At 45.1% G+C, this 22878-nt stretch overlaps 1 protein-coding gene across 5 annotated transcripts in view; it reads left to right on the top strand.

The window, feature by feature from the left end:
• LOC137334327 (nuclear receptor subfamily 2 group C member 2-like) overlaps window positions 1–22878 on the top strand; it is a 166665-nt gene that overhangs the window by 91024 nt on the left and 52763 nt on the right. For all 5 annotated transcript variants that reach the window (XM_067999020.1, XM_067999022.1, XM_067999019.1 and 2 more), the window contains 4 exons: window positions 7656–7803; window positions 12428–12524; window positions 14034–14218; window positions 18043–18220. In XM_067999020.1, coding sequence (XP_067855121.1) covers window positions 7656–7803; window positions 12428–12524; window positions 14034–14218; window positions 18043–18220 — 608 coding nt within the window. The remainder of the gene's footprint in view (window positions 1–7655; window positions 7804–12427; window positions 12525–14033; window positions 14219–18042; window positions 18221–22878) is intronic.

Raw genomic sequence — 22878 nt, 5'->3', positions numbered from 1 at the left:
GACCTGTACAAGCAGGACGGGTATGACATGATAGCTATTACTGAGACATGGCTGCAGGATGGTCAGGATTGGGAACTAAATGTACCGGGTTATAAGGTCTACAGGAGAGATAGGGAAAATGGAAGAGGAGGAGGAGTATCCTTAATGATTAGAGATGAAATCACTTCAATGATAAAGGAGGATATATCGAGAGGTAAGCAGCCAACAGAGACCTTATGGGTTGAATTGAGAAATAGGAAAGGATCTAAGACTATAGTGGGAATTGTGTATAGGACCCCTGGCAGCAGCTCTGAAGTGCTAGATTGTATAAATGCAGAGATTAGACAAGCGTGTAACAAAGGCATAGTGGTCTTAATGGGGGACTTTAACCTTCACATAGATTGGGAAAAGCAGACTAGCAACTGTCAGAAAGGTAGTGAGTTTCTTGAGTGTGTCCGGGATAGTTTTCTACAGCAGTATGTCCTAGAGGCAACAAGGGGGTAAGCCATACTAGATTTAGTAATGAGTAATGAACCAGATTTAGTTAACGGCTTAACTGTACGCGAACATCCATCCAATAGCGATCATAACATAATCAAGTTCAATGGCGTGTTTGAAAGGGAAAAAAGTGAGTCAGCTGCTAAGATTCTAGACTTGGGTAAGGCCGACTTCAATGGGATGAGACAAAGACTGTCCACAGTAAACTGGGCAAATCTGTTAATGGGTAAAACGACTGATGATCAGTGGGAAATGTTTAAAGAAACATTTAACGTGATACAGAATCGGTTTATACCCCTGAGGGGCAAGAGCTCTACTTGCCAAAAAAAACAGCCATGGACAACTAAAGAGGTAAGGGACAGTATAAGACATAAGGAAAGGGCATACAAAAAGGCAAAAATGGCACAGATCCTGGCGAATGGGAAAGATACAAAGATCAACAAAGGGTCACAAAACAAATTGTGAGAGCTACAAAAAGAGAGTATGAAAAGAAACTTACAAGGGATATCAAAACCAATACGAAGAACTTTTATAGTTATATTAGGAAAAAGACGGTGGTCAGGAGCAGTGTTGGCCCCTTAAAAACTGAAAGTGGGGATATTGTCATTGACAATGGGGAAATGGCGGACATGTTGAACGATTACTTTGCATCAGTATTTACAGTAGAAAAAGAGGATAACATGCAGGAAATCCCAAGAAAACTAATATTGAATTGGGGACAGGGACTCGATAAAATTAACATAAGTAAAGCAACAGTAATGAAGAAAATAATAGCACTAAAGAGTGACAAATCCCCAGGACCAGATGGTTTCCACCCCAGGGTTTTAAAGGAAGTAGGTGAGCACATTGCGGATGCCCTAACTATAATCTTTCAAAGTTCTCTAGATTCAGGAATTGTCCCTCTGGATTGGAAAATTGCACGTCACTCCACTTTTTAAGAAAGGAGAGGGAAACCAGGGAATTATAGACCAGTTAGCCTAACATCTGTTGTGGGGAAAATGCTGGAGTCCATAATTAAGGATAGGGTGACTGAACACCTCAAGAATTTTCAGTTAATCAGAGAGAGCCAGCATGGATTTGTGAAAGGTAGGTTGTGCCTGACAAACCTGATTGAAGTTTTTGAAGAGGTCACTAAAATAGTGGACAGGGGAATGTCAATGGATGTTATTTATATGGACTTCCAGAAGGCATTCGATAAGGTCCCACATAAGAGACTGTTAGCTAAGATTGAAGCCCATGGAATTGAGGGAACAGTATGGACTGGGATAGGAAGTTGGCTGAGCGAAAGGCGACAGAGAGTAGGGATAATGGGTAGGTACTCACATTGGCAGGATGTGACTAGTGGAATCCCGCAGGGATCTGTCTTGGTGCCTCAATTATTCACAATATTTATTAACGACTTAGATGAAGGCATAGAAAGTCTCATATCTAAGTTTGCCGATGACACAAAGATTGGTGGCATTGTAAGCAGTGTAGATGAAAACATAAAATTACAAAGCGATATTGATAGATTAGGTGAATGGACTGAATGGCCTACTCCTGTTCCTATGTTCCACTTTCCAGCTCTTGGCATTTCAAGTGCACATCGAAGTACTTTTTAAATGAGTTGAGGGTTTCTGCCTCTACCACCCTTTCAGGCAGCGAGTTCCAGACCCCCACCACCCTCTGGGTGAAAAAATTTCTCCTCAATTCCCCTATAATCCTTCTACTAATTACTTTACATCTATGTCCCCTGGTCACTGACTTCTCTGCTAAGGGAAATAGGTCCTTCTTATCCACTCTATCCAGGCCCCTCATAATTTTACATACCTTAATTAAATCACCCTCAGCCTCCTCAGTTCCAATGAAAACAACCCCAGCCTATCCAATCTTTCCTCATATCTAAAATTCTCCAGTCCTGGCAACATCCTCGTAAATCTCCTCTGTACCCCCTCCAGTGCAATCACATCTTTCCTGTAATGTGGTTACCAGAACTGTACACAGTACTCAAGCTATGGCCTAACTAGTATTTTATACAGTTCTAGCATAACCTGCCTGCTCTTATATTCTATGCCTCAGCTAATAAAGGAAAGCATTCCGTATGCCTTCTTAACCACCTTATCTACCTGTCCTGCGACCTTCAGGGATCTGTGGACATGCACACATCTACACCTCTCCCATTTATTGTGTACTCCCTTGCCTTGTTTGCCCTCCTCAAATGCATTACCTCACACATCTCCGGATTGAATTCCATTTGCCACTTTTCTGCCCACCTGACCAGTCCATTGATATCTTCCTGCAGTCTACAGCTTTCCTCCTCACTATCAACCACATGGCTAATTCTTGTATCATCTACAAATTTCTTCATGCCCCTTACATTTAGGTCTAAATCATTAATATAAACAACAAAAAGCAAGAGACCTAGTACTGAACCCTATGGAACCTCACTGGATCAGCCTTCTAGCCACAAAAATACCCATCGACCATTACCCTTTGCTTCCTGCCACTGAGCCAATTTTGGATCCAACTTGCCACTTTCCCATGGATCCCATGGGCTTTTACTTTTTTGACCAGTCTGCCATGTGGGACCTTGTCAGAAGCCTTGCTAAAATCCATGTAGACTGCATCAAACACGCTGCCCTCATCGACCCTCCTTGTTCCCCACTCAAAAAATTTAATCAAGTTAGCCAGGCACGACCTTCCCTTAACAAATCCATGCTGACTGTCCTTGATTAATCCTTGCCTTTCTAAAATGTGAGGTCATCCACTTTGGATCAAAAAAGGATAGAACAGGGTACTTTCTAAATGGTAAAAAGTTAAAAACAGTGGATGTTCAAAGGGACCGCGGGGTTCAGGTATATAGACCATTGAAGTGTCATGAATAGGTGCAGAAAATAATCAGTAAGGCTAATGGAATGCTGGCCTTTATATCTAGAGGACTAGAGTACAAGGGGGCAGAAGTTATGCTGCAGCTATACAAAACCCTGGTTAGACCGCACCTGGAGTACTGTGAGCAGTTCCGGGCACCGCACCTTCGGAAGGACATATTGGTCTTGGAGGGAGTGCAGCGTAGGTTTACTAGAATGATACCTGGACTTCAAGGGTTAAGTTACGAGGAGAGATTACACAAATTGGGGTTGTATTCTCCAGAGTTTCGAAGGTTAAGGGGTGATCTGATCGAAGTTTATAAGATATTAAGGGGAACGGATAGGGTGGATAGAGAGAAACTATTTCCGCTGGTTGGGGATTCTCGGAGTAGGGGGCACAGTCTAAAAATTAGAGCCAGACCTTTCAGGAGCGAGATTAGAAAACATTTCTACACACAAAGGGTGGTAGAAGTTTGGAACTCTCTTCCGCAAACGGCAATTGATACTAGTTCAATTGCTAAATTTAAATGTGAATTAGATAGCTTTTTGGCAACCAGAGGTATTAAGGGATATGGGCCAAAGGCAGGTATATGGAGTTAGATCACAGATCAGCCATGATCTTATCAAATGGCGGAGCAGGCACGAGGGACTGAATGGCCTACTCCTGTTCCTATGTTCCACTTTCCAGCTCTTGGCATTTCAAGTGCACATCGAAGTACTTTTTAAATGAGTTGAGGGTTTCTGCCTCTACCACCCTTTCAGGCAGCGAGTTCCAGACCCCCACCACCCTCTGGGTGAAAAAATTTCTCCTCAATTCCCCTATAATCCTTCTACTAATTACTTTACATCTATGTCCCCTGGTCACTGACTTCTCTGCTAAGGGAAATAGGTCCTTCTTATCCACTCTATCCAGGCCCCTCATAATTTTACATACCTTAATTAAATCACCCTCAGCCTCCTCAGTTCCAATGAAAACAACCCCAGCCTATCCAATCTTTCCTCATATCTAAAATTCTCCAGTCCTGGCAACATCCTCGTAAATCTCCTCTGTACCCCCTCCAGTGCAATCACATCTTTCCTGTAATGTGGTTACCAGAACTGTACACAGTACTCAAGCTATGGCCTAACTAGTATTTTATACAGTTCTAGCATAACCTGCCTGCTCTTATATTCTATGCCTCAGCTAATAAAGGAAAGCATTCCGTATGCCTTCTTAACCACCTTATCTACCTGTCCTGCGACCTTCAGGGATCTGTGGACATGCACACATCTACACCTCTCCCATTTATTGTGTACTCCCTTGCCTTGTTTGCCCTCCTCAAATGCATTACCTCACACATCTCCGGATTGAATTCCATTGCCACTTTTCTGCCCACCTGACCAGTCCATTGATATCTTCCTGCAGTCTACAGCTTTCCTCCTCACTATCAACCACATGGCTAATTCTTGTATCATCTACAAATTTCTTCATGCCCCTTACATTTAGGTCTAAATCATTAATATAAACAACAAAAAGCAAGAGACCTAGTACTGAACCCTATGGAACCTCACTGGATCAGCCTTCTAGCCACAAAAATACCCATCGACCATTACCCTTTGCTTCCTGCCACTGAGCCAATTTTGGATCCAACTTGCCACTTTCCCATGGATCCCATGGGCTTTTACTTTTTTGACCAGTCTGCCATGTGGGACCTTGTCAGAAGCCTTGCTAAAATCCATGTAGACTGCATCAAACACGCTGCCCTCATCGACCCTCCTTGTTCCCCACTCAAAAAATTTAATCAAGTTAGCCAGGCACGACCTTCCCTTAACAAATCCATGCTGACTGTCCTTGATTAATCCTTGCCTTTCTAAATAACAATTAATACTGTCCCTCAGAATTGATTCTAATAATTTGCCCACCACCGAGGTTAGACTGACTGGCCTGTAATTACTCGGCCTATCTCTTTTTCACTTTTTAAACAGCGGTACAACATTAGCAGTCCTCCAATCCTCCGGCACCACGCCGATAGCCAGAGAAGATTCGAAAATGATGGTCAGAGCCTCTGCTATTTCCACCCTTGCTTCTCTTAACAGCCTGGGATAGATTTCATCCGGGCCTGGTGATTTATCTACTTTCAAAGATGCTAATCCCCTTAATGCTTCCTCTCTCACTATGTTTATCCCATCCAATATTTCACACTCCTCCTCCTTAACTACAATGACTGCATCGTTCCCCTCTTTTGTGAAGACACGCAATGTATTCATTAAGAACCATACCCACATCTTCCGTCTCCACATATAGGTTACCTTTTTGGTCTCTAATAGGCCCTACTCTTTCCTTAGTTATCCTCTTGCTCTTTATATATTTACACAACATCTTTGGGTTCTCCATGATTTTACTTGTCAGTATTTTTTGCTCTCTTTGTTTTCCAAATTTCCTTTTTAATTTCACCCCTGCACTTTCTATACACCTCTAGGCTTTCTGCAGTATTGAGCTGTCAGTATCTGACGTAAGCTTCCCTTTTTTTTTTATTCGTTCACGGGATGTGGGCGTCGCTGGCGAGGCCAGCATTTATTGCCCATCCCTAATTGCCCTCAAGAAGGTGGTGGTGAGCCGCCTTCTTGAACCGCTGCAGTCCGTGTGGTAACGGTTCTCCCACAGTGCTGTTAGGAAGGGAGTTCCAGGATTTTGACCCAGCGACAATGAAGGAACGGCAATATATTTCCAAGTCGGGATGGTGTGTGACTTGGAGGGGAACGTGCAGGTGGTGTTGTTCCCATGTGCCTGCTGCTCTTGTCCTTCTAGGTGGTAGAGGTCGCGGCTTTGGGAGGTGCTGTCGAAGAAGCCTTGGCGAGTTGCTGCAGTGCATCCTGTGGATGGTACACACTGCAGCCACAGTGCGCCGGTGGTGAAGGGAGTGAATGTTTAGGGTGGTGGATAGGGTGCCAATCAAGCTGGCTGCTTTATCTTGGATGGTGTCGAGCTTCTTGAGTGTTGTTGGAGCTGCACTCATCCAGGCAAGTGGAGAGTATTCCATCACACTCCTGACTTGTGCCTTGTAGATGGTGGAAAGGCTTTGGGGAGTCAGGAGGTGAGTCACTCGCCGCAGAATACCCAGCCTCTGACCTGCTCTCGTAGCCACAGTATTTATTTGGCTGGTCCAGTTAAGTTTCTGGTCGATGGTGACCCCCAGGATGTGGATGGTGGGGGATTCAGCGATGGTAATGCCGTTGAATGTCAAGGGGAGGTGGTTAGACTCTCTCTTGTTGGAGATGGTCATTGCCTGGCACTTATCTGGCGCGAATGTTACTTGCCACTTATGAGCCCAAGCCTGGATGTTGTCCAGGTCTTGCTGCATGCGGGCTCGGACTGCTTCATTATTTGAGGGGTTGCAAATGGAACTGAACACTGTGCAGTCATCAGCGAACATCCCCATTTCTGACCTTATGATGGAGGGAAGGTCATTGATGAAGCAGCTGAAGATGGTTGGGCCTAGGACACTGCCCTGAGGAACTCCTGCAGCAATGTCCTGGGGCTGAGATGATTGGCCTCCAACAACCACTACCATCTTCCTTTGTGCTAGGTATGGCCTTATCTAACCCTGTACATCCTGTACCTGTAATGCCAGGGGTGTATTACACTGTAGCTGGAATGTCACGGGAGTATTATCTTGTATCTGGAGTGTCGCAAGTATTACTCTGTAGCTGGAGTGTTAGGGGTGTATTGCGCTGTACCTGTAATGTCAGGGAAGTATTACACTGCATCTGTAATGTCAGAGAAGTATTAAACTGTACCTAGTGTGTCAGCCTACTGTTGCACTGTACCTGGTGTGTGAGGGGAGTATTGCAATGTACCTGAAATGTCAGGGCAGTATTATACTGCATTTGTAATGTCTGGGGAGTAATACACTGCACCTGTAAAGTCAGGGGAGTATTACACTGTGCTTGTAGTGTGAGGGAAGTATTACACTGTGCTTGTAATGTGAGGGGAGTATTACACTGTGCTTGTAATGTCAGGGAAGTATTACACTGTACCTGTAGTATCAGGGGAGTCTTCCACTGTCCCCCAGTCCCGTTTCCGAGTCCCGTCTCCCGGTCCCATTGCAGTTACCCACGGTTTGCCAAAGTTAGTCCCATCTCTGGATCCTATCTATGAGTCCTGTCTCCACGTCCTGTCATCTTCCCAAGATCCAGGTGCAGGTAACCTTGGGGCCTCAGGAGAAGAGTCTGGGTGATATACTTGGTAACCCTTAAATCTGATTCTGTTTACAAACAGGGATTTCTTCCACTTATTGTGTTCGTTCCACTTATTGTGTTCATACCATATTGTAATTTTTCTTCTAACATTAGCTGTTCAGTGTGAAAGGAAACCGATCGAGGCACAGCGGGAAAAACCAGCAAACTGCGCAGCTTCCACAGAAAAAATCTACATCAGGAAAGACCTGAGGAGCCCACTTACAGCCATGCCAACGTTCGTCGCAGACAAAGACAGTGCAAGGTATAGTTAGCTGGCAGCTGCTGCCTAGAAAACACTGCCCCTTCATCTCTGGCCCCTGGATTAAAATCGGGCTCCTTTGGATAAAGGTCTGCTCTCCTTCCTGGGTCCTTTGTGAAATGAGGCTGGGACAGCCTCGAAACCCTATCCACTCTCTGAGGGCCAGTGAAATTGCTGGTTTGCTATGGGAATTGGATCACTCTGCTATAGTACAGATCAGTACCAAAGGACATTGTTGAAATTCCCTTGTGACTCAGTTTGTTAAATTCACGATCAGCTATGAAGCTGAGCCTTACTGACCTGGGAAATGCCAGCTTCCATTCTTTGAATTCAGGGTTCCCGACTCTGATTGCTATCTAGTAATTCCTGCTGCATTGACACTGGGCTAGAGCAGGGTCAGGCTTGACTGTGTTGGCGCTCATGGAAAAATACCCTCCCAACAATCATGGAAATGTTAGTGAGGATTACAGCAGCAGTCTGATTGTAGCCAACAGTGCATGTCTAGCAAACCCAACCTCATGATTTATGAAACATTTAAGGGCTAATTAATGTTAATGACTTTAATTTGTGGGGCGCATCAACGTTTGTTGCCCACGGATAGCTGCATTGACCCACGGATAGCTGCATTGACCCACGGATAGCCGCAGTGACCTACGGTTACCCGTGGTGACCCACGGATAATTGCAGTGGCCCACGGATAATTGCAGTGGCCCACGGTTACCCGCGGTGACCCACGGATAGTCGCGGTGACCCACGGATAGTCGCGGTGACCCACGGTTACCCGCGATGACCCACGGATAGCCGCAGTGACCCACGGTTACCCGCGATGACCCACGGATAGCCGCGGTGACCCACGGTTACCCACGGTAACCCACGGATAGTCGCGGTGACCCACGGTTACCCGCGGTGACCCACGGATAGTCGCGGTGACCCACGGTTACCCGCGGTGACCCACGGATAGTCGCGGTGACCCACGGTTACCCGCGGTGACCCACGGATAGTCGCGGTGACCCACGGTTACCCGCGATGACCCACGGATAGTCGCGGTGACCCACGGTTACCCGCGATGACCCATGGATAGTCACGGTGACCCATGGTTACCTGCAGTAGCCCACGGTTGCCCGCTATTACCCATGGTTACCCGCTGTTAGCCTCCGTTATCTGTTATCTACTCCTTGCTGGCCAGACTTTGTGCAGAGAGGGTGCATTAGAAATTGGGCCTGCAGTGTTGGTAGTGAAATCTATTTAACAAATATAGTGATGCTGCATCAGACACAGGGAGCTCAGCAAACAAGTGACGCTCAGATGGGGTGTAGCCGTCAATTGTTAGTATGCTGCATGTGACCATCATCAGACACCTGGTATTGAGGGGCAAGCGGGGCCCTACAGACTGACAGTGGGGGGTGGGGACAGACTGACAGTGGGGGGTGGGGACGGACTGACGGTGATGGGGGGGACAGAGTGACGGTGAGGGGGGGCAGACTGATGGTGAGGGGAAAGATGGTATGGGGAAATGAGGGACACTGAATGGGGGGAGACGGTGAGTGGGGTGATAGGACGGTGAGCAGAGGGGAGACGGTGAGCTTAGGGGAGATGGGGAGAGGACAGTGAGTGGGGGGAATAGGTCGGTGAGTGGCGGGAGATGGTGAGGGGGGATTAGGACGGTGAGCGGAGGAGGAACAGTGAGCAGAGGAGGGACGGTAAGCGGGGCGACGGTGAGTGGGGGGGGGGACGGTGAGTGGGGGGGATAGGACGTTGAGTGGGAGGGGGAGGGGAGACGGTGAGGGGAGGGAGACGGTGAATGGGAGAGGATGGGAAGGGGAGACGGTGGGAGAGGGGTTGAGGGGGGAAGGGGAGGAGAGATGGTGAATGGGGAGGAGACAGGGATGGGGGGAGATGGGGAGGGGCGGGGACGGTGGGGGGGGTGGTGGTGGAGAGAACCCTTACTACTCACTGACTCAACCTGAGTAGATAAATGGACAGTTTTGCTCAGTTTATCTCCAAAACAGTGAAACATAGGAACATAAAAACTGGAGTAGGCCATTCAGACCCTCGAGCCTGTTCCGCCATTCATTTAGATCATGGCTGATCCGTAGCTTAACTCTATCCACCTTGGTTCCAGAACCCTTAATAATAGGGAATTATACAGTGGTGCCCCTCAGGGGTCGGTATTAGGTTAGGACAACTGCTCTTTTTGATATATAATAATATTAATGACTTGGACTTGGGTATACAGAGCATAGTTTCAAAGTTTGCAGATGACATGAAACTCAGAAATGTAGTAAACAATGTGGAGGATAGTAACAGACTTCAAGAGGACACAGACTGGTGAAATGGGCAGACACACAGCAGATGAAATTTAATGCAGCGAAGTGTGAAGTGATGCATTTTGGTAGGAAGAATGAGGAGAGGCAATATAAACTAAATAGTATAATTTTAAAGGGGTACAGAGAGACCTGGGGTGTACATACACAAATCTTTGAAGGTGGCAGGACAAGTTGATAACTCTGTTAAAAAAAAGCATTCGGGATCCTGGGCTTTATTAATAGAGGCATAGAATTCAAAAGCAAGAAGGTTATGCTAAACCTTTATAAAACACTGGTTAGGCCTCAGCTGGAGTATTGTGTCCAATTCTGGGCTCCATACTTTAGGAGGAATGTCAATGCCTTAGAGAGGGTGCAGAGGAGATTTACTAGAATGGTACCAGGGATGAGCGATTTCAGTTATGTGGCGAGACTGGAGAAGCCGGGGGTTGTTCTCCTTAGAGCAGGGAAGGTTAAGGGGAGATTTGATGGAGCTGTTCAAAATTATGAGGGATTTTAATGAGTTAGTAGAGGGAAATTGGCAGTGTTTCCACTGGCAGAAAGGTTGGTAACCAGAGAACAGGGATTTAAGATAATTGGCAAAAACTCCAGGGGGGAAATAAGGAGAATTTTTTTACACAGTGAGTTGTAATGATCTGGAATGCGCTGCCTGAAAGGGTGGTGAAAGCAGATTCAATAGTAACTTTCAAAGGAATTGGATAAATACTTGAAAAGGAGAAATTTGTTGGACTGTGGGGAAAGAGCAGGGGGCTAATTGGATAGCTCATTCAAAGAGCTAGCACAGACACGATGAGCCGAATGGCCTCCTTCTGTGCTGTATCATTCTATGATTCCATGATTCTATCCTTACCCAAAAAAAAATCAATCTCAGTTTTGACATTTTCAATTGACCCCCAACCTCAACGCTTTTTTTGAGGAGAGAGTTCCAGATTTCCACTCCCCTTTGTGTGAAGAAGTGCTTCCTGACATCACCCCTGAATGGGCTAGCTCTAATTTTAAAGTTATGCCTCCCCTGTTCTGGACTCCTCCACCAAAGGAAATAGTTTCTTTCTATCTACCCTATTAACTCCTTCATAAATAAAAACAGAAAATGCTGGAAAAGCTCAGCAAGTCAGGCAGCATCTGTGTCGAAGGTTCTGACGAAAGGTCTTCAACCTGAAACATTAACTCTGTTTCTTTCTCCACAGATGCTGCCTCACTCGCTGAGCTTTTCCAGCATTTCCTGTTTTTATTTCAGATTTCCAGCATCTGCAGTATTTTGCTTTTGATTTCCTATTAACTCCTTCAATCATCTTGAACACCTCAATTGGATCACCCCTTAATCTTCTATACTCAAGGGAATACAAGCCTGGTCTAAGCAACCTGTGCTCAGAACGTAACCCATTTAGCCCCTGTATCATTCTGGTGAATCTGCGCTGTACCCCCTCCAAGGCCAGTATATCTTTCCTGAGGTGCGGTGCCCAGAACTGAACACAGTATCTCCAGATGGGGTCCAACCAGATCTCTGTACAACTGCAATATAACTTCCACCCCTTTGTATCCCTTGAGATGAAGGCCTAGATTCCACCACCCCCCTAAACTATTTGTGTACCTGTCCACTGGCCTTTAGTGATATCTGTACTTGGACTCCTAAATCTCTCTCTCCTCCACAGTTCATAGCCTCTCACATTTAGAAAATACTCTGATCTATCTTTCTTAGGTCCAAGTGGATGACCTCACACTTTCCCATCTTAAACTCCATCTGCCACAGTTTTGCCCACTCACTTAATCTCTCAATGTCCCTTTGCAACTTTCTGCTCCCATCTACACTATTGACGGTGCCACCTAACTTAGTATCGTCAGCAAACTTAGATATACTGCTCTCCATTCCTTCATCCAAGTCATTTACAAATATAGTGAAAAACTGAGACCCCAGTGCCGACCCCTGGGGGACACCAGTAGTCACATCCTGCCAATACCCATTATCCCTACTCTCTCCTACCTCCGAACCAATTCCCCACCCATGTTGAAAGGCCGCCTCCAATTCCATCCTTGCTAACAGTTTCCTAAGTGGAATCTTATTGAATGCTTTGTGGAAGTCCATATAAACAACATCCATGGACATTCCCCTATCCACCATGCAAATTACCTCCTCAAAAAATTCAACTAAGCCAGATGGGACTTACCCCCATAAATCTGTGCTGGCTCTCTGACCACTTCACATTTGTCTGTTTAGGGGTCCTGGGAAACAATGAGGTAGAATAAGAGATGAGACTTGTTGATAATATACACATGACCAAATCTTGTTTTCCGTTTTCTTGCAGGCAGTCTGATCTGTTTGAATCGGGAGCACTGGTGAATATTCAGCAGCCATTAATACGGACAGACAGTGGTGCTGTTCTAGTGGCTGCAGATTCTAAGGTGGGAGGATTTTTGTGTGTCTGTTAAATATATAGACGATCTGGTTAGAGGAATCAATGTAGTGTATGATTTCTAAGTCACATGGTTATAATCATGTAAAGTTGAATTCTCCCTCGTTTGTTGTCCTGTCATATATTTCATCAACGGGGGAATGTTATCGCTTCCTCAAAACACATTTGACCAAAGAAAGAGGAAATTGTTTGTTACAGGCCATGTGTCTTCCTCCACTACTCAAAGCCGTGCCCTCATCCTTCCACCAGCAGGCAGTGTTCCCACAGTGTGCTTGACGTTCACTTGTAAATGGTAGTTTTTCCCACGGAGTAAGTGAAAATCCCGGGTATTGTGCCGGATTTGTGAGCAGTTTCAGTTTTCCCCTCGTCAGGAGCAGCCTGTTTGAACATCAGCTTTTAAGCATCAGTAAAGCTGATAGGCTGTCTCAGGGATGCCCTGTCTGGGGCCATATTCGGCCCATTTACTATAATTGAGCACAGTTGGCCCTGGGAGGGAGTTGGAACAAGCAGGAAAGGGTCTCCCAGGCATGAGGGATGTATCAGTGATGAAAGGCTATCGGCCGCACAAGCATGGAAAGGGAAATTGATGTGACTGAGGGATGAGAGGAGTAAATTACAAGGAGTTGATACCTAACATACTTTGGGATTCCTGACTATGCTGTCACACGGGGACCTAGGTGTAATATATGCTAAAAGTGCTTTCATTTAGCTAAACGTAGCTCTTAATGGATTTAATTCGTAGAGCCAGGCTGGAAGATATAGATTAAAATTCAGACAGAGCAGGGTATGAACCAGCTCGAGACAATGAAAGATGGTTCATCATTCTAATGTTTGTTCACACTCATTGCTGCAACGACAACTCTATTCATTTGAACTCAGCAGGGGTGATTGCCAAGTTAGGCTGGTGGATTTCACGCTTGGGTTGGGGGGGTAGTTACTTTGATTAAATGCTGACACTGGAGTCAGGTTGAGGAGACTGCAAGGACTTGAGATTCTATACTGTGCTGAAGGCCAGAATGCAGAGAAGTTATTAATTCAGGCAAGACAACCCACTAATGTGGGGAGATGTAGCGTGTTCATTATTTTGTATTAAGTGAAGACAAGTTGTATTGTTTGAAATAAATGAATCGGATCATAATTTGCTATGAAGCAAAGCAGATTAATAATTGGTATCGCCAAGTGATTTCTCTGTCTACCTTCAGAGATTGAAGAAATTGAAGTACAAAAGACATGAATATTTGGTTCAGGTCACAAGGGGTTACTATTGTTAGACCCCCGGGTTACGCTATTGTCGAAGTAGATTTGGGCAGTGGGAGTCAGCTCCCATTGAAAATAAGATGCTCACATTATGGGAGTGACTGATGTCACTGACCCGAGAATGGATCCATGACAGGCCCGGATTGGTAACAATAAAATTGTCTGTTATTTTCTCCAGCAAATTTATAAAGTGTCATCAGATCAATGGTGCGATCAGTTCCACTTTATCTCTTTGTTTTAGGCTGAAACGAGTCATGGTGATTTGGGTACGCTGGCTAATGTCGTCACCTCACTAGCAAACCTCAGCAAGGGCAAAGAGGATTCACAGAGCCTAAGTGACCTTTCAGCAATCGAAGCACTTAATAATGGAGATGTCGGTGTTACAGATCTGCAGCAAGAAGACCAGTCTACCAGTGAGATTACACGGTACACACAACTACCATTAAATGTGTCATCGATCAGCAATCTAATGGCTGTCTGCCTGGGTTCTCTAAGTGAAGAGAGAGCAAACGATGACTTGTCCCTGTTTAATACAGTTTTATTCCCACAATGACTGATTTCGTGACTCACTTGCACTCAATCTCAAGCGGCACTCCGTATTCTGGTCCTGGCAATCAGGAGGTTGTTTATGGAGATTTTTAGTGTTTGTTTCAGCAGAAACTGGAATAATTGCTGAATCTTTGTGACATCAGTATGGTAATGAAGGTGATAAAAGTGTCCACACATGTTATACAGTGGGCTTTTTAGCCAGCTTGAAATGCAGTGGTTCTCAAATAAAGGATGTCCTCCTGATAGAGTTATTAATGGTGTCCCTGGAAGCTTGTGACTGCTTCTAGAAAGTGTACGTGTGTGTATGTCAGATGGCAACAGAACCTTTGGCTGTGATGCCCTCCACAGTCAAATAACCTATGAAATAACAAGGGGCAGAAAACATAGGTGGGAGGAGTTTATAGGCCCTCTAACAGTAATTATAGTATTGGACAGAGTATAAATCAGGAAATAAGAGGAGCATGTAACAAGGGTAATGCAATAATCGTGGGGGACTTTAATCTTCATATAGACTGGGCAAATCAAATTGACAAAAGTAGTTTGGAGGACGGGTTCGTGGAATGTATTCGAGAGAGTTTTCTAGAGCAATATGTTGAGGAACCAACTAGGGAACAGGCTATTTTAGATCTAGTATTGTGTAATGAGACAGAGTTAATTAGTAATCTTATAGTTAAGGATCCTCTGGGGCAGAGTGATCACAATATGATAGAATTTCATATTGAGTTTGAGAGTGATGTAGTTAAGTCCGAAACTAGGGTCTTAAATTTAAACAAGGCCAATTACATAGGTATGAGGGGGCAAGTTGTCTAAGGTAGATTGGGAAATTAGATTAAAAGATATGATGGTAGATAAGCAATGGTAAACATTTACAGAAATAATTCATCATTCTCAACAAATATACATTCCCTTGAGGAATAAAAACTCCACGGGAAAAGTGATCCATCCGTGGCTAACTAAAGAAGTTAAGGATAGTATTAAATTAAAAGAAGAGGCCTATAATGCTGCCAAAAAGAGTAGTAAGCCTGAGGATTGGGAGAGTTTTAGAAATCAGCAAAGGATGACCAAGAAATTGATAAAGATGGAGAAAATAGAATATGAGAGTAAACTAGCAAGAAATATCAAAACATATTGTAAGAGCTTCTACAAGTATGTAAAAGGGAAGAGATTAGCGAAAGTAAACATGGTCCCTTAGAGGCTGAGACAGGAGAAATTATAATGGGGAATCAGGAACTCGCAATGATATTAAACAAATATTTTGTATCTGCCTTTAGAGTAAAAGATACAAAAAAATACCGTAAATAGCGGGGAACCAAGGGTCTAATGAGAGGGAGGAACTTAAAGTAATTAAGATTAGTAAAGACAAAGTACTGGAAAAATTAATGGGACTAAAAGCTGACAAATCCCCTTGAACTGATGGCCTACATCCTAGGGTTTTAAAAGAGGTGGCTACAGAGATAGTGGATGCATTGGTTTTGATCTTCCAGAATTTCCTAGATTCTAGAACGGTCCAAGCAGATTGGAAGGTGGCAAATGTAACCCTGCTATTCAAGAAAGGAGGGAGAGAGGAAACAGGGGACTATAGGCCAGTTAGTCTGACATCAATATAAGGGAAAATGCTAGAATCAATTATTAAGGATGTAGTAACAGAGCACTTAGAAAATCCTAATATGATTAGGCAGAGTCGACATGTTTTATGAAAGGGAAATCATGGTTGACAAATCTATTAGAGTTTTTTGAGGGTGCAACTAGCAGGGTAGATAAAGGGGAACCTGTGGATGTAGTATATTTGGATTTTCAAAAGGCATTCGATAAGGTGCCACATAAGAGTTTGTTACACAAGATTAGGGCTCATGAGATTTGGGGTAATATATTAGCATGGATAGAGGATTGGTTAATGGACAGAAAACAGAGAGTAGGGATAAACGGGTCATTCTCAAGTTGGCAGGTTGTAACTAGTGGGGTGCCGCAAGGATCAGTGCTTGGGCCTCAGCTATTTACAATCTATATTAATGACTTAGATGAAGGGACCGAGAGTAATGTAATCAAGTTTGCTGATGATACAAAGCTAAGTGGAAAGTAAGCTGTGAGGAGGACGCAAAGAGGCCGCAAAGGGATAGAGACAGGTTAAGTGAGTGGGCGTAAGTAAGTAAGTGAGAAGGTGGCAGATGGAGTATAATCTGGGGAAATGTGAAATTATCCACTTTGTAGTCAGAATATTAGAAAAATTAAAAAGTGAGAGACTAAGAAATGTTGGTATTCAAAGGGATTTGGGTGTCCTTGTACAGGAATCACAGAAAGTTAACATGAAGGTAGAGCAAGCAATTAGGAAGGCAAATTGTATGTTAGTCTTTATTGCAAGGGGTTTGGAGTATAAGAGTAAGGAGGTCTTGCTGAAACTATACAGGGCTTTGGTGAGACCACACCTGGAGTACTGTGTCCAGTTTTGGTCCCCTTACCTAAGGAAGGATATATTTGCCACAGAGTGGGAGGTGGTGCAACAAAGGTTCACTAGATTAATTCCTGGGATGAGAGGGTTGTCCTATGAGGAGAGGTTGAGTAGAATGGGCCTATACTCTCTGAAGTTTAGAAGAATGTGAGGTGATCTCATTGAAACGTATAAAATTCTTGGGGGGCTTGACAGGGTAGAACCTTGAGAGGCTGTTTCCCCTGGCTGGAGAGTCTAGAACTAGGGGTCATAGTCTCAGTATAAAGGGTCAGCCATTTATAACCGAGATGAGGAGGAATTTCTTCACTGAGAGAGTTGTGAATCTTGAATTCTGTATCCCAGAGGGCTGTGGATGTTCAGTCGTTGAGTATGTTCAAGGCTGAGATCGATGGATTTTTGGACACAAAGGGAATCAAGGGAAATGGAGATCAGGTGGTAAAGTGGAGTTGAGGTAGAAGATCAGTCATGATCTTATTGAATGGCGGAGCAGGCTCGAGGGGCTGTATGGCCCATTCCTGCTCCTATTTCTTATGTTCTTATAGTGAGGGAGAAGGGTCAGACCCTGCAGGTCATGGTGAGGGTTAAGAGTCAGACCCTGCAGGTCATGATGAGAGTGAAGGGTCAGACCCTGCAGGTCATGATGAGAGTGAAGGGTCAGACCCTGCAGGTCATGGTGAGGGTTAAGGGTCAGACCCTGCAGGTCATGAATCGTGAACCTGTTTGCAATTTGGAGATTATTGGTGGCCAAACTGCATGGTTATCTATTGCAGTACCCGCACTGGCCCCTCTCCTTCAAAGTTACTTTGTTTGGTCACATATTCGTTTGCTTCCATTGTGAACGCTGAGCTTTGCAGCGAGTGGCTTACTCTCTGTGTGCACTTGTCTGGCCTCAATGACAGTCATTTATTTCATTCATTCTTGTCCTTTCGCCGAGTGCACTGTATACTTTTCAGTCTAGCTGTGAAAGTGGGGAGTCAGCAGGTGCTGGTTAAGGTCTGAGCATTATCGTTCCTTTCGTGGTCTGAACACCATCATTTCAACTTGGCCAACGAGTCACTCTCCGAGGAGCTCAGCTCTGAGCATCACCCTGCCCCTGGCCCGCATCCCCTCTCTTAATGTGCACCCAGGAAATGGCATAGGGCTTTTAAATAGCAGCATGTTGCATACAGAGTATGTTTCTAGTAGTTGCTGTGTGGTGCTGTAATACTACACTATGAGTAGGAGCAAAGCACTAGTGATGTGTTTTTTACTGCAGGGCATTCGACACTTTGGCAAAAGCATTGAGCCCCACAGATGGGAGCAGCGGGCCCAGTCTGATGGAAGGTTTGGAAGCTATAGGAGGAGCCAATATCCAGCTGATGAGCAGAGACCAATCCATGCCCATAATAGAGGTGGAAGGACCTTTACTGACGGACACCCACGTGACCTTCAAGGTTTGTGATCATGACGGGATAAAGCACCAGTGACACAGTTTCTAATGTGGAGGATTCCAGTAAACACCACAATCCCTGATCCAATGTAGGAATCTGTTGTACACTTCTGGCCCAGCTCACTTAGTACTTGGCTGCACCTTCATTTACCCAATATTCCTGAACTTTGCCTCCAGAGAATGCCCATTTCCTCAGCAAAATGGGAGAGAAAAAGGGACCAAGACTCATTTGACCAGGTGCTTGTCCCCTCCCGGTACCCTGCTGTCTCTTGGGCTTCCCCATGGGGGTGGAGCGGGTCCTATGGGGGGCATTCCCAGCCCCCTGCCTGTTCCTTGCTAAGCAGCTGAGCAGAGGGGTGTCCAGCGAAACATGGTGCTATGGCCTGCCCAGGAGGATCAGCTGTAGTGCCGGGGGCAGGCTGCAGACAGAAGGGCAAGTGAACGTTAAAGCCCCCCAGGATTAATTGGGGTCTTCTGCCTCCTGATCTCTATTAAGCCTCCAGTCTCGGAGGCCAAAGGTGCTGCTTCACGCCCACACCAGAGGTGGCCCCTGCCCCAAGACAGCTAAACCAGTGCTCCTTCCTAGCGCCAAGACAGAGGGGAGCCAGGAAGAACAGTCCTAATATCTTGTGGAGTGCAGTATTTTTATGTCAAATATATTAGAACACGGCATAGACCAATTTCCAAAGATTTCAGAATTGGCTATTGTTTCCGTATAATTTTCCCAATATGAGTACATCATTTCTTACCAAGTGAGTTGGATCTTCATTAGGTGGGTTCCAGCCTCTGCTGTCTCCTTCGTTCCTTGTAAATTATCAACAAAAATCTCTTGACATTCCATTCATTCCTCAATTCTTTAATAAAGCACAATTTTAATGTGAATACAGTTTGCTATCCAAACACTTGTATCGGGTTCACACCTCATGGATGACACTTAGGAACTTAGAAAATTGACGGGGCAGGAAAAGACCAGCTGGTCCATCAAGCCTGTCCCACACTGTGATGGCTGGAGTATCATGACTGGAAACTTCCTCCCCCTTCCCCACCTCCCCTCAGCCATGTAATCTCCTGCAAGTGGCCAAAAAACAGAAAAAAACACAGGGCCAATAAGGGAAAAAATACTCTGTAAAATTCCTCTCCGACCCCCTCAGGTGATCAAAACTAGTCCAGGAGATCACATGGACCAAGTGTTATCTGTAAAGACACTGGCCTTCTATATGAAGAGTAGAAATACAGTAGTCATAGGGGATTTGATAGTCAGGGGGACAGACAGGCGTTTCTGTGACCACCGACGTGGTCCCGCATGGTGTGTTGCCTCCTTGGTGCCGGGGTAAAGGACATCACGGAGAGGGTGCAAAACATTCTGCGGGGGGAAGGGGAACAGCCAGAAGTCGTGGTCCATGTGGGTACCAATGACATAGGAAAGGAAAGAGATGAGGTCCTACAGTTAGAGTTTCAGGAGCTAGGGAGGAAGTTAAAAGACAGGATCTCAAAGGTAGTAATCTCTGGATTACTCCCAGTGCCACACGCTAGTGAGTACAGAAATTGGAAGATATGGCAGGTGAATGTGTGGGGAGAGACATGGTGCAAGAGGGAGGGCTTCAGATTCTTGGGGCATTGGGACCAGTTCAGGGGCAGGAGGGACCTGTTCAGGCCGGACGGGTTGCACCTCAACAGAGCAGTGTCCTTGCGGGGAGGTTCACTAGTGTGCGGGGGAGGGTTTAAACTAATTTGGCAGAGGGATGGGCACCAGGATGTAGCATTAGAGAGGAGAAACAAGGTGCACAAAGGATTGAGAAAGCAGAAGAGTAAGAAATAGTAGGGTATTAGGTGGGATCAGACTAAGAGAGAATACGAGAAGGTCTAAGATAGGTTTACAGTGCATGTGTGTAAACGCATGAATCATGGTAAACAAGGTTGGTGAGCTGCAGTTGCAAATAGCCACATGGGAATATGATGTCGTAGTAATAACAGAGACCTGGCTCAAAAAAGGGCAGGATTGGGTACTAAATATTCCTGGATACAAGGTGTTCGGGAAAGATAGGGAAGGAAAGAAAGGAGGGGGGTGTTGGCAGTATTGATTAAGGAGAATATTGCTCTGCTGGAGAGAGAGGAGGTCCTGGAGGGGTCAAGGACAGAATCTATTTGGTTAGAGTTAAGAAACAATAGAGGTGCCATTACACTACTGGGGGTATTCTATAGGCCACCAACTAGTGGGAAGAATATAGAGGAGCAAATTTGCAGGGAAATTACAGAAAGGTGCAAGAACTATAGAGTAGTGATAATGAGGAACTTCAACTATCCTCATATAGACTGGGATAGTAATAGTGTAAAGGGCAAAGAGGGGAGGAATTTCTGAAGTGTATTCAGGAGAACTTTCTTGATCAATAGGTTTCCGGCCCAATGAGGAAGGAGGCATTGCTGGATCTGGTTCTGGGGAATGAGGTGGGTCAAGTGGAGCAAGTGTCAGTGGGGGAACATTTAGGGAACAGTGATCATAGTATCATAAGTTTTAGATTAATTATGGAAAAGAACAAGGAGCAACCTAGAGTAAAAATACTTAATTGGAGGAGGGCCAATTTCAGTGGGATGAGAACAGATTTGGCCTGGGTAAACTGGAATCAAAGATTGGCAGGCAAAACTGTAATTGAACAATTTAAAGAGGAGATGGTTTGGGTACAGTCTAGGCACATTCCCACAAGGAGGAAAGATAGAGCAACTAAAGCCAGAGCTCCCTGGATGACAAAAGAGATAGAGAGTAAGATGAAGCAGAAAAAGGGGGGGACGTATGTCAGATGTCAGGTTGATAATACCAGTGAGAACCAGGCTGAATATAGAAAGTGCAGAGGGGAAGTGAAAAAGGAAATAAGAGGGGCAAAGAGAGAGTATGAGAATAGACTGGCACCAAGATAAAAGGGAATCGAAAAGTCTTCTATAGGCATATAAACAGTGAACGGGTAGTTAGAGGAGGGGTGGGGTCGATCAGGGACCAAAAAGCAGATCTACACATGGAGGCAGAGGGCATGAGTAGTTTGCATCTGTCTTTACCAAGGAAGAAGATGCTGCCAAAGTCACAGTAAAAGAGGAGGTAGTTGAGATACTGGATGGGCTAAAAATTGATAAAGAGGAGGTACCACATAAAGTAGAAAAGTCATGTTCCCCTCCAAGTCACACACTATCCTGACTAGGAAATATATCGCCGTTCCTTCATCATCGCTGGGTCAAATTCCTGGAACTCCCTTCCTAATAACACAGTGGGAGAACCTTCACCACATGGACTGCAGCGGTTCAAGAAGGCGGCTCACCACCACCTTCTCAAGGGCAATTAGGGAGGATGGGCAATAAATGCTGGCCTTGCCGGTGAAGCCAACATCCCATGAATGAATTTTTTAAAAGTCACCCGGTCCAGATGGGACACATCCGAGGTTGCTGAGGGAAGTACGGGTGGAAATTGCAGAGGCTCTGGCCATAATCTTCCAAATATCCTTAGATATGGGGGTGGTGCCAGAGGACTGGAGAATTGCAAATGTCACACTCTTGTTCAAAAAGGGGTGTAAGGATAAACCCGGCAACTACAGGCGGGTCAATTTAACCTCAGGGGTGGGGAAGCTTTTAGAAACGATGATCCGGGACTAAATTAATAGTCACTTGGACAAGTGTGGATTAATAAAGGAAAGCCAGAACGGATTTGTTAAAGGCAAATCGTCTTTAACTAACTTGATTGAGTTTTTTGATGAGGGTTGATGAGGGCAATGTGGTTGATGTGTATATGGACTTTTAAAAGGCGTTTGATAAAATACCACATAATAGGCTTGTCAGCAAAGTTGAAGCCCATGGAATAAAAGGGGCAGTGGCAGCGTGGATGCAAAATTGACTAAGGGACAGAAAACAGAGTGTAGAGGTGAATGGTTGTTTTCCAGACTGGAGGAAGGTATACAGTGGTGTTCAGCAGGGGTTGATACTAAGAGCACTGCTTTTTTTGATATAAATGACTTGGACTTGGGTGTGCAGGGCACAATTTCAAAATTTGCAGCTTACGCAAAAGTTGGAAGTGTAGTAAACAATGAGAAGGATAGTGATAGACTTCAAGAGGATACAGACAGGTTGGTGGAATGGGCAGACTCATAGCAGATGAAATTTAATGCAGGGAAGTGCGAAGTGATACATTTTGGCAGGAAGAATGAGGATAGGCAATATAAACTAAATGGTACAATTCTAAGGGGGTTACAGGAACAGAGAGACCTGGGGGTATATGTGCACAAATGTTTGAAGGTGGCAGGACAAGAAGAGAACGTGCTTAAGAAAGCATACAGGATCCTGTGCTTTATAAATAGAGGCATAGGGGGGAAAAGAATTGGATAAGGGCCATTTTTGGGCACAGGTAGCGTGATGCCCAATGACCCCTGCGCAGGCAGGATGCAAGTTTCGGCTGGCCCGAGGACTCACCTGCAATCAGCGTTCAGGAAAAACTTTTTTACATGAGGAAAAACTTTTTTACACAGCGAGTGGTTAGGATCTGGAATGCACTGCCCGAGTGGGTAATGGAGGCAGATTCAATCATGGCCTTCAAAGGGGAACTGGATAAGTACTTGAAAGGAAAAAATTTGCAGGACTACAGGAATAGAGCGGAGGAGTGGGACTAGCTGGATTGCTCTTGCTTAG

Source organism: Heptranchias perlo, chromosome 17 (assembly GCF_035084215.1).
Source record: "Heptranchias perlo isolate sHepPer1 chromosome 17, sHepPer1.hap1, whole genome shotgun sequence".
Lineage (NCBI taxonomy): Eukaryota > Metazoa > Chordata > Chondrichthyes > Hexanchiformes > Hexanchidae > Heptranchias > Heptranchias perlo.
Note: the sequence above shows the minus strand (reverse complement) of the source record. Positions and strands in the feature narration are given on the sequence as shown.